Genomic DNA, 10,232 nt, shown 5'->3' with positions numbered 1-10,232 from the left:
ACATTTTTTCACTGCTTCATCATTAGTAATTGAATTAAGAAATCGAATAAGTTTTGGTGGTTCATAAGTATTTTTATGAAGAATAGGTGAAAATGATTTTTTCATAAACTTCATATAATTGTCTAATATTTCTGTAGTTCCCCCTATCGCAGCGGATTTTTCATTACCTTTGTTTATATACTTCGATTTTTTTTGTTGTGAAATGTGTTGATTATACCAAAAAATTGTATTATTTTTTTTTTCAATTGATTCTGCTGAAACTTTCTCTGTCTGTTTCATTAGAATTAAATCTCCAAAGAATGGAGTATTTTTTAATTTTAATTGAACTAATTTCATTGCAGTTTGTGCATCTTGAATAGAACAATGACCATTTTTATCCTCTTGAATAGTTTCATTCAAAAATGATGAAGCAAGATTTTTTAATTTAGATTTACGACTTCGTTCGCCACTTAAATTAAATATTACAGATGTATCTATAATATAAGGATGAATCATATTTAATGTGTGTAAATCTGAATCAAGACTATGACCTACCAAAATAGCATCGTCAGGAAGAAATTCTTTAATATATTTTTGCACATCTGCTAAAGTAGTCTTTTCATCTTTCAACATTTTTTCTGTTATTCCACTGAATTCAGTAAGATAATCAATAATTTTGTTACTTGGTTTCACAAAAGTGTCATAAACAACATGAAGACTTTCATCAACAATTGATATTCTTGTAAGTTCCAGATTATTACTAACTGTTTTACACATTTCACAATCTATAGCAAACATTGGAGATCTAGAAGTTACATGTGCATATGTAGCAGAATCAAATTTACTCGTTTGTTGATAATTTGAATGTAATAGACCTAAACTTCCTGGTACAGGTAATGGATAAGAATTTTCAATTAATTTACTTGGAGACATAATTAATTTTGTTCTTGAAAATTTGTCGCTTTGAGGCAAGTCTTGAATATTTAAATTGTTGGTAGAGGTATGTTCATTTGAAGCATTTTCATTTTCTTGATTATCTGGACCTAAGTCTTTAGCTGAAATGAAATAATAAGTTTGTTATTAAAAATCTTAATAATTTCTCAAATTTAATAAGTAAATGATATAATACCTAATCTGATAGGAAAAATTGTCCTCATCAATTTCATCATATCTTCTAAGCTTTCAGTTTCATATTCTAAAGACTCATATTCTTTAATTAAGTAATTTTTTTGAATTCCTAAAAGAGGAACAGCAGCTAGTGTTTCAATCATTGATTGTTGATTAGCACCACAAGTTGTGATTTCTAATTCATGCTCTAGTTTGGAAGTTAAATGATTAAGTGCTGACTTATTTATTAGATAATCTTCACAAGACAAACCCTCAATTATTAAAACATTGGTGTGTAAAATGTTGCTTGTTGTTTCAAGTCGACACCATCTGTATGGTAAACACGGAGAACGGTTTCCTATCAGAGTATAAATTAGTAAATGCTGCACATCACTTAAAAATAAGGGTATACGTTTTTCACTGTCAATTTTTAGGGTTAAACTAGCACTTTGACCGACCGGGAGCAATCGTAATTTAGGCTTCTCCCATTTTCTCTTCCTTTTTTCAGAAGAATTAGAATATTCACCAACTGTTTTTCTGGCCATTATCACAAATTAATTATACTAAATATTCGCAAATGAGTAGCATTCAATGTCATGTATCTTCTAGACTTTTTTCACTACACACTTTGACAACAATGACTCGAGCCTGTTTTGAGGCATGAATTGACAGTTCACGCACGTGGGCGCACCGGTTGCGTTGGGAATCGCGCCGCATAAGTGTGGAGGGGATATTACAGCAGTGATGGCATTCAATTACAGCATAAGAAGACGAGAGAAATTTAAAGTTATGAGGCTGAGATAGGTATCGAAAACCGACAGCTCTCAGATTCCATAAATCGAACTTATTAAAAAAAATAAACATATTAAATTAGAGAAATTTTGAGTTAACCACAGGTCAATTCTAATGATAACATTGAGATTTTTATATCCACTCTGCGATTGTTTAGGTCTACCTCAAAAAGTCTAAATGATACTGATCGCGGCAGAGTATAACAACTACTTTGGTGGAAAGGTCAATGTTTTCGTCGTTCGCGCATCAGTCGATGTGCTTAATTGTTGCTGCCAAAATGAGCGTCTCATTCATTGACCATGAGTCCAAATTAACAGCAATTCTTTTGAGATAGACAGCCTTGAATTGACACCGGCAAAGGTTCTAGATATTTGCATTCTCTATAAATATACAAAAAAATTTTTAAGATTATATACTTTTGATTTCGTAAAAAATTATCTTGGCTGTTTTTGCGAGGAAAATAATCAGGCCTAGGATAAACGAGGACTGTATGCTACTTTACTGTAATGCCCTTTTAGTGTAGCCCTTCATATTTTCTTTGTATGTGAAAAATATTGACCTAACTTTAATTCTGTGCTTTCTGACTAACATAATTATCACAACCTAATATACTGCATCATGTAAATATTGACTATTATTTTTTACTTTTTTTATAATTTTCATGAAGCCTCTCTTCGTTTTACATATTTTTACTTCAATTGATTCAGTTTCTTTTGAGTTGTGGCGTAAGACGTTTTTAGGCAATATTTCCAAATATTCCTTAAAATATCTTTGTTTTTCTATTCAAACATGGAGTCTTACTTATATTTCCAAAGTCACGATCGATGAGAAATCTACATTTAACCTTGAATTTGACCTTGAACGTAAGCTTTGAAAATTGTGTGACTAATGTATTAATATTATTTTTTATTCGCAAGCGCTAATTTATTATTAATAAAGTTGAAATAAACAGTCAATTTCCTGCTTTCAATAATTGTAATTCCTCTTAAGGTAATAAGCAAATTTTTGTATTAAATACTTGAAATAAGCTATATTAATTCTTTATCCATAGATATTTTTCTAAATTAACAATTTCGAGCAAGGCTAGATCGAAATTATCAAAACCGGAAAAAGTTCAGTTTCTTAGGTGCCTATAAGAAATATAATTTTAGCTGAGTTTAATATCCATTATCTTATTTTTATCGCATTATTTTGATCAATTCTGAAAAAAAACTTTTCATGAATACCTCGGAGACTTTTTAAAAAGCTTTTAAACAAGTAAGAATGCAGATAAAATATGTCATAATATTTACAATATAAATAATACACGAGCGAATGAGTACTAAAATAAAGCCCATTTAGGATAATGAGATAAAAAAGCACTAAGCGTTCAACGTAATCAACAGTCTTATTTGAATCATAGGTATCATTGTAGAATGTTCTTAATTGTGACAAATCGCGTACAGAAGTTCACTTATTTGCCAGTTATGGCCCAGCATCGAGCTAAATATACTATTGTTGTCTGTTGATTCTTTCTGCGCGTACTTTTAGGCCCTTCTTGGATAAAATGAAAACAAATAAACAAGTAGTATTTGTGTGATAATAACTTTGTTCATAAGCATCAGAAATCACGTATTTATTCAACAGATTCTCAACATGGGGATTTTACTGTCAAGGTTTCGCGTAAGTTTTTAATCGCATACGCAAAAAAATACTAATTTGAGGTTACTGTGCTGTCTAAAATTGAAATATTCGAAACAAGTTAACCCTTTCTTTGAATTTTTTTCGTTTCATATCATCGTTATCAAACAGTGCTCTTTAACTTCTACTTCACCCATAATTTAAAAAATATATTTTTCTGTGTAAATCTGGAAGGGAATGTATAGTTCAAATTTATGTAAAAAACAAATAAAATGTTATTTATTCCCGCTCTTATCACAATGGAACATTAATATGAATTGATTATCAAGTTTACAATGTTATAATTATTTTCTTCGGTTATCTCTTGAATTATTACAGTTATTACAAAAACTACATTTTCGAATATGAATTATAATATTATGGTGCAGAAAAACTGAAATTTTTGTAGTATAACTTATCGATTTTGGATAAACATAAACAGTAGACAGATCTTAAATTTTTTCAATCTTTTCATTTTATTGAAAAGTGTAATTCATTGAAATATATTACATTTACAATACTAATCAAAATTAAAATGATATACATTTAGTAAATAAATATTGAAATTATTACTCAAAATAATTGTAATTATAATTTGTTACAATGCATCTTGAAAATTAATATTACCAAATAACATTACATCTGTCAAGTTAAGTCTGAAGTATGATGTAAATCTATTTACATTAATTTAAGTGATATGTATTGGATGTACATAATTTATACAAATATTGAAATTTGTTCAATTGAACATTTTATTAAACTTGAAATAAACAACTACTTATTCATTAAAGATATTCACTTTTGCTGAGTCATTATTGCATAAGCTTTTTTTCATTTGTATATTTAATTGTTGATGTAACAGTTTAAAATTCAATTTAAGAATTTGATTTCAATATATAAACCTTTTTTAATTAAATACTTTTATATTTTATCCAATGAATCTTATTAAATTCAAAGAGTCTAGACATCCATACGTACATAATTTGCGCCATTGATATAAGAAAAATAAATCCTTTCTATCAATACTAACATAGACAAGTCTTTATTGTAAAATTTTTATAATTAATTATTCAATTTTGGGCAACTTGCATAAGTTCAAATTTTTGATATTAATAAAATAATAATAACCAACATAAATTTAATTATAAAAAAAATTATAATATCATGAAAATAATATTAAAACATACTTTTTTTAAATTATGAATACGAATTTGATTTCAGAAAAAGAAGACAACTCTAGAACTTCTAGAAGAACTGGATAAAGTAAGTGCAATGTTCAACAAGTACACTCTAAAAATTTCTTAAGTAACTTTCTAATATCATTGTGAATATTTTTGTACATTTCCAGTGAGTGTAATTATTGCTTTAACCAAAATATTTTGCTTGTTTTTCAATGAGTTGATTGAATAAAAATTCTTTAAAATATCAATAGATTCAAATTTATCATTTTTTACTATATGTTTGTTATATTAATGACATTTATTTTTGTTTATTTAACAGGATATCAAAGTCATTGAACAATATGGTCAGAATACAGAACAAAGGCATAAAAAAATTGTGGGAACTTTGATTATCTATAGCATTGCTCTGTACATAATAACAGCTTTGGTTTTTTACTTTCGATTCTTCCCTGCGGAGCTGTATGATCAAGTTTTTTACATGACACCTCTACTTATTTTTCCAATATTGTAAGTCAATTAAACTGGTATATTTCATTAAAACAATACAATAATATTAAAATAAATGTTGTAGAATATTATTCACCAAAAGAATAGTTTCTTGGTACTACAAAAGGAAAATTTCAAAAAATCACGATAAACTTCAAAAAATGCAGACTCAAAAGAAAAAAATTTTAGAAGAAGTCACTGAAACTGAGACTTATAAAAAAGCTAAGGAAATATTATTAAAATTTGCTCCAGATCAGCTCAAAATAACCTCAGTAAGTTTTACGCATTAATATTTCTCATATATAATTTTTAATGTCATTAATAAATCATTTCCAATTATTATATTTGTACAGTAATTTTGATTCGGCAATCTTCAAAAACCTAATTGACTATTGATTACACTAGTGAAAATAAGAATTTCTTATATTGTATTACAGCCATACAAACAATCTGAAACACCAGAGACACCGAAATTTGGCACTCCACAGGCTATTGTCCCCACAATGCAACCTGAAACAGAACTACGTCGACGAACGATTATTTCGCAAAATGTTTTAGCAAATAAAATAGTCTCACCGGGACCAATAGGTAATGCAGCTATTGGCACTCCTCAACGCACAACCGGCAAATTATCTAATGTCGCAACGCCTACCTATAGTAAGTTCTCAACCCATTTTAAAAGCAAAAGATTCAGTTCGGTTATTAATGAATTACAAATCTTTATTTTACAATATACAATATACAATATACAATAATTTTATAAAAAAAGAATATTTATTAAATTTATTTAAAAAAATTAATTTGTACAAATATTTATTATGAAATTTTTGGTGCTAATGAACATATTTTTTAAATAATGACTTGACCATTTTTAGAGTCTCCATTACCAAGACCTATTTTGCCTCAACAAAGAAATTACGTTGATAAATTAATAGAATATGTTGTTGGGGATGGACCCAATAATCGTTATGCATTGATTTGTCGTCAGTGTGATTCTCATAATGGTATGGCTTTAAAAGAAGAATTTGGATATTTTGGTATGAATCATATTTGTCACAACTCTATAAGCTTTGTTTTTCAATTTACTTAAAAATGACTTATAAACATTATTTTGTTTCGTTCATTGTCAATTGCAGCATTTAGATGCTGTTACTGCAACTTTTGGAATCCAGCAAGGAAGCAAAAGCCTTCAGCACCTAAGTTAGAATGTGACAATGATGCAGCAATTCCTAGAAGATTATCGTTTCAGATGAGTAAATCTACTGAAAATCTAACACAAATAAGTGCCAAAAGTAAAATAAGTCCTGAAAATGAAAACAGTAATGGTAATAAATTATCTTGATATTCATTGAAAAATTCATTCTTTTCCATGTACAGAATAATAAATTTGTTTTTGAACAATAGAAATTCAATCACAAGTCTTAGAAAAAAAAGAAGACAAGGTAGATGATGTAGTCAAAGATGAGGATAATATCAAAGAAGAAAATAATGAAGTCAAAGAATCCCCTAATGAAAAAAGTGAAGATGTTAAAGCAACAGGTAATTTCCTTAAATTTAAATTTTTTTACGTTTCTAAAATATAAGTATTAAATTTTCCAATTATACTAGACATTTTATTTGCCGTAAACAAAGGACCAAACATTTGTCTATTTCCACAAAATAATATACAAATTCTCAAGATTGTTTTACTTTTTAATGTAATTTGCTTGATAATTTAATAGTTTACAGCTTACATTTTTTATTAAAATTATTAACTTAATGAATTAACTTGAAAATCAATAAACTAATTTTTTTCAGAATGAAGCATTGTTTTAAAAATGGAATACATTTTATGAATCTCCAATACAAGTTAAATCAATCAAACCTGTTGGAAAGTGTTTTTCAAGGTAACCCTCTGTGAATTGTGTGAAGTATAATTGAGTGTATGTATTATAATACAATTACCATTTTGAATTTTTGTGTGATAAATGAAATAAAATAGAATTAGTAGTTTAGGAAGTGTTAACCAAGAAATTGAACATAAAAACGACGTGTCTTAGTTATGTGTATTTATGCTGTTTTAACTAAAGTTTGTCTGGAATATTTAATTGAAAAGAAAAATTACTTTTATATATTCATTAGTTTGTGACTTTAAGAAAGTCACAGAAAATTTTGATCATCAGTGTTTGTTTTGTTTTTTTTTGAGAATAATCTCCATTAAAATAACTTTACTTTGAATTTTGATGAGATACTGAAGCCTGTATGGAAATAATAATTTTCAAATCCTTTTTTTATTCTATTGAATATTTTTCTAAAAACCTTTTTGCAAATTCGACAATTAAGGCTATTTATGAGCCATTTAAAAAAATATTCAATAAAAATTGTAAAGTGTACTGAAAATATATTATTTTCACCGTGGCTCTGATGTCTCTACCTTATAAGAGATTCTAACTGTAAAAACTGTAAGTTTTCTAAGACTCATACAAGTTATGTAAATAAAATTTATTTTGAACATACACAAAGTGTTATTTATTAACCATTTAGCATTGAATATGATTATTTAAAAATATATACATTATAGCTTTTCCTATAAAATAACTATTATTGATATATACAATTGAAATTTCTTATAGAGGAATGATACATAGGTATTCCTTTCAATATTTGAGAATTAGCATAATTAATGTTAACAACTACGTAATCCCCATTTTTAATTGGCCTATAAGAAGGAGAATCTTTACATTCAGGTATTGATGTGTTTGGTACTATTACTTTAATATTCCCGTCATTGCGACCTTGTAAATCATGAGATCCTTTTTTGCTTTCCTATAAAAAATATAATTCATGATCATTAAAAATTACTTTTGAATATTTAATTTCGTACACTTACTCCTTCCACTAAAACTAATTGATACTGTCCAATTTGTTTTTTATACAAGCTTTCAACCTTTGATCGGTATAATTGAACTAGCTTTTGAAGTCTTCCTAGTTTGACTGTTTTATCAATATTGTCAGTGTAACGTCGATGTGCAGTAGTTTTCTATATAATTATTATAAATATTAAAATTTTAAATTCTTTATGAAATGAATAAGATTTAATTTTTGAAGTATAAAAAGGTTTTAACTACCTCTCGCATGCTATAAGCAAATAAGTAAGCTGAACTGTAATCTACTTCTTTCATTAGACTCAAAGTTTGCTCAAATTCATCTTCAGTTTCATCACAAAATCCTACGATAAAATCACTTGATAGCATTACTTCTGGAAGAATACTCTTTATGTGATATACTAATTCTAAGTAAGCTTCTCTCGAATATCCTCTTCTCATTCTCGTTAAAACAGTTGAACTTCCACTCTGAGCAGGTAAATGAATTTGTTGACAAATATTACGACGTTCTGCAATCAGATCTAAAACTTCATCAGGAAAGTCTTTTGGATGTGGTGAAGTAAAACTGAAAGAAATAATTTCAGTGTTGAGAAGTATAAAACAATTAGGTATTCGTAATGCAACTGATTTTGTTAACATACCGAATTCGCATTTCTGGATTAATTTTAGAAACATTGTCAAGTAAATCACTAAATCTTAAGCCTCCTTCTTTATTCTTATACACAGTTTTAAATCCTTTAGCTAAATTAGTTTTTGCCTTAGTGTATTGATAGAAATTGGATTGAGATATATCTCTGTAGCTGTTCACGTTTTGACCAAGAAGAGTTACTTCTTTGATGCCTTTATCTGATAGTTCTTGAATTTCATTTAATATACTTTCCATAGGTCTAGATCTTTCTCGTCCTCTTGTAAAAGGTACTATACAGTATGTACACATGTTATCACACCCACGCATTATAGATCTAAAAATATTAATCATATTATAGTGAATTAAGCTTTGAAGTATGAAAGTAAGTCAAAATTATAAATTACACAAAAGCTGTTTTTGATTCCGAGTTCAATCGAACAGGTGACACATCTGCATAGGTTTCATCCATAGATAGTTGCACATTGATAGCCACTTCCTTGTCATTACTTGTTTGCAAAAGCCTTGGTAAGTCTTTATAGCTATCTGGTCCTGCGACAATATTTACTATTTTTTCTTCTTCAACAATTTTGTGTTTCAATCTTTCAGCCATGCATCCTTTAAAATTATTAATGAAATAATGAAGTAATATGTACTGCTGATACAAATTATTCATTACAAGCTAAAGCTTGTTAGAAGTTTATGTAATTCAGACAAAATAGTTTACCCAAAAGTCCAATTTTTAAATTGGGATCTTGTTTTTTCAAACTTCTCAAATGTAATAATCTACTCCATATTTTATGTTCTGCTTTTTCTCTGATTGCACATGTTACAAGAAGAATTATATTTGCTTTTTCAATATTTTTTGTTATTTTATAATTATTTTTAATCAATATTGAAGATACAATTTCAGCATCATTCACATTCATTTGACATCCATAAATTTCTAGAAAAACTGTTGAAAAACATTTATAATACCATAGTTTCATCATGAAAGTTTCAGTTTGAAAAATTTGATTCATTGAGTATTAAAATTCATTACCATTTTGTTTATTTCCATCTAATGATGATAAATAAGGTGTAATATCAGATGTGAGGCATGAATGATCAACAGTGCTTTCTGACAGAAAATCTTTTAATCCAGGTCCATTAGAAAATGTTGTTTTATAGCTAGCTAAAAATATAGTAAGATTATTTTCAATAAATAAAATCTAAATTCATTTAAATTACCTTTCTTTATATTTTCTGCACTTGAATTATTGATAATATTCTCAGTATGGTTAGGAGAGAGAGTATTTTGCTGTCTTTTTGAAACCATGAAAACATTTTGTTTTGATAATATTGTTTTGCACTTTGTAGCATTGTTAGATTCAAGCAGTTGGTGATGTTGATGTACATTTTTTATCGCAATAGTATCATTGACCAATTTCAAGAATCTGTGTTTCCAATTGTAAAGTGTAAACTTTGAATGATGCATGACAAATTGTTTTCTTCGCGAGTAATAATATTTTTGCTGATCAGAATTGTATTATAGCATCA

The 10,232-nt window shown here is 27.6% G+C and overlaps 3 protein-coding genes across 3 annotated transcripts; 1 reads left to right on the top strand and 2 right to left on the bottom strand.

The window, feature by feature from the left end:
• Window positions 1-333: 333 nt before the first annotated feature.
• Window positions 334-2,230, bottom strand: LOC106658574 (RNA exonuclease 5-like). Its single transcript, XM_023461385.1, has 3 exons — window positions 1,109-2,230; window positions 535-1,034; window positions 334-448 (listed from the first exon to the last, which is right to left on the bottom strand). Exons 1-3 carry the CDS (start codon window positions 1,629-1,631, stop codon window positions 431-433), a joined length of 1,041 nt encoding a protein of 346 aa, XP_023317153.1. The 5' UTR covers window positions 1,632-2,230; the 3' UTR covers window positions 334-430.
• Window positions 2,231-3,327: 1,097 nt separating this feature from the next.
• On the top strand, window positions 3,328-7,699 carry LOC106658806 (endoplasmic reticulum junction formation protein lunapark). The gene is made up of 9 exons (XM_014380928.2): window positions 3,328-3,540; window positions 4,759-4,800; window positions 5,038-5,225; window positions 5,290-5,476; window positions 5,642-5,861; window positions 6,080-6,241; window positions 6,341-6,529; window positions 6,609-6,743; window positions 7,002-7,699. Exons 1-9 carry the CDS (start codon window positions 3,514-3,516, stop codon window positions 7,004-7,006), a joined length of 1,155 nt encoding a protein of 384 aa, XP_014236414.1. The 5' UTR covers window positions 3,328-3,513; the 3' UTR covers window positions 7,007-7,699.
• Window positions 7,700-7,784: 85 nt separating this feature from the next.
• LOC106658575 (CDK5RAP1-like protein) lies at window positions 7,785-10,212 on the bottom strand. Its single transcript, XM_014380580.1, has 8 exons — window positions 9,924-10,212; window positions 9,736-9,867; window positions 9,421-9,648; window positions 9,101-9,311; window positions 8,710-9,030; window positions 8,312-8,633; window positions 8,074-8,223; window positions 7,785-8,009 (listed from the first exon to the last, which is right to left on the bottom strand). Exons 1-8 carry the CDS (start codon window positions 10,168-10,170, stop codon window positions 7,785-7,787), a joined length of 1,836 nt encoding a protein of 611 aa, XP_014236066.1. The 5' UTR covers window positions 10,171-10,212.
• Window positions 10,213-10,232: the final 20 nt, after the last annotated feature.

The sequence above is a fragment of the Trichogramma pretiosum genome, unplaced genomic scaffold (assembly GCF_000599845.2).
Source record: "Trichogramma pretiosum strain Unisexual culture from Peru unplaced genomic scaffold, Tpre_2.0 scaffold2, whole genome shotgun sequence".
Taxonomy (NCBI): domain Eukaryota; kingdom Metazoa; phylum Arthropoda; class Insecta; order Hymenoptera; family Trichogrammatidae; genus Trichogramma; species Trichogramma pretiosum.
Note: the sequence above shows the minus strand (reverse complement) of the source record. Positions and strands in the feature narration are given on the sequence as shown.

What these genes read in the sequence shown, in the direction of transcription:
- LOC106658574 (XM_023461385.1), bottom strand. Translation starts at nt 1,631, where the DNA reads ATGGCCAGAAAAACAGTTGGTGAATATTCTAATTCTTCTGAAAAAAGG. An exon ending in AATTTTTCCTATCAGATTAG is followed by an intron (nt 1,035 to 1,108) that starts GTATTATATCAT and finishes ATTTCATTTCAG; the next exon opens with CTAAAGACTTAGGTCCAGAT.
- LOC106658806 (XM_014380928.2), top strand. Translation starts at nt 3,514, where the DNA reads ATGGGGATTTTACTGTCAAGGTTTCGC. An exon ending in TTTTACTGTCAAGGTTTCGC is followed by an intron (nt 3,541 to 4,758) that starts GTAAGTTTTTAA and finishes ATTTGATTTCAG; the next exon opens with AAAAAGAAGACAACTCTAGA. An exon ending in TGTCGCAACGCCTACCTATA is followed by an intron (nt 5,862 to 6,079) that starts GTAAGTTCTCAA and finishes GACCATTTTTAG; the next exon opens with AGTCTCCATTACCAAGACCT.
- LOC106658575 (XM_014380580.1), bottom strand. Translation starts at nt 10,170, where the DNA reads ATGCATCATTCAAAGTTTACACTTTACAATTGGAAACACAGATTCTTG. An exon ending in AGATGGAAATAAACAAAATG is followed by an intron (nt 9,649 to 9,735) that starts GTAATGAATTTT and finishes GTTTTTCAACAG; the next exon opens with TTTTTCTAGAAATTTATGGA. An exon ending in GAATCAAAAACAGCTTTTGT is followed by an intron (nt 9,031 to 9,100) that starts GTAATTTATAAT and finishes TAATATTTTTAG; the next exon opens with ATCTATAATGCGTGGGTGTG.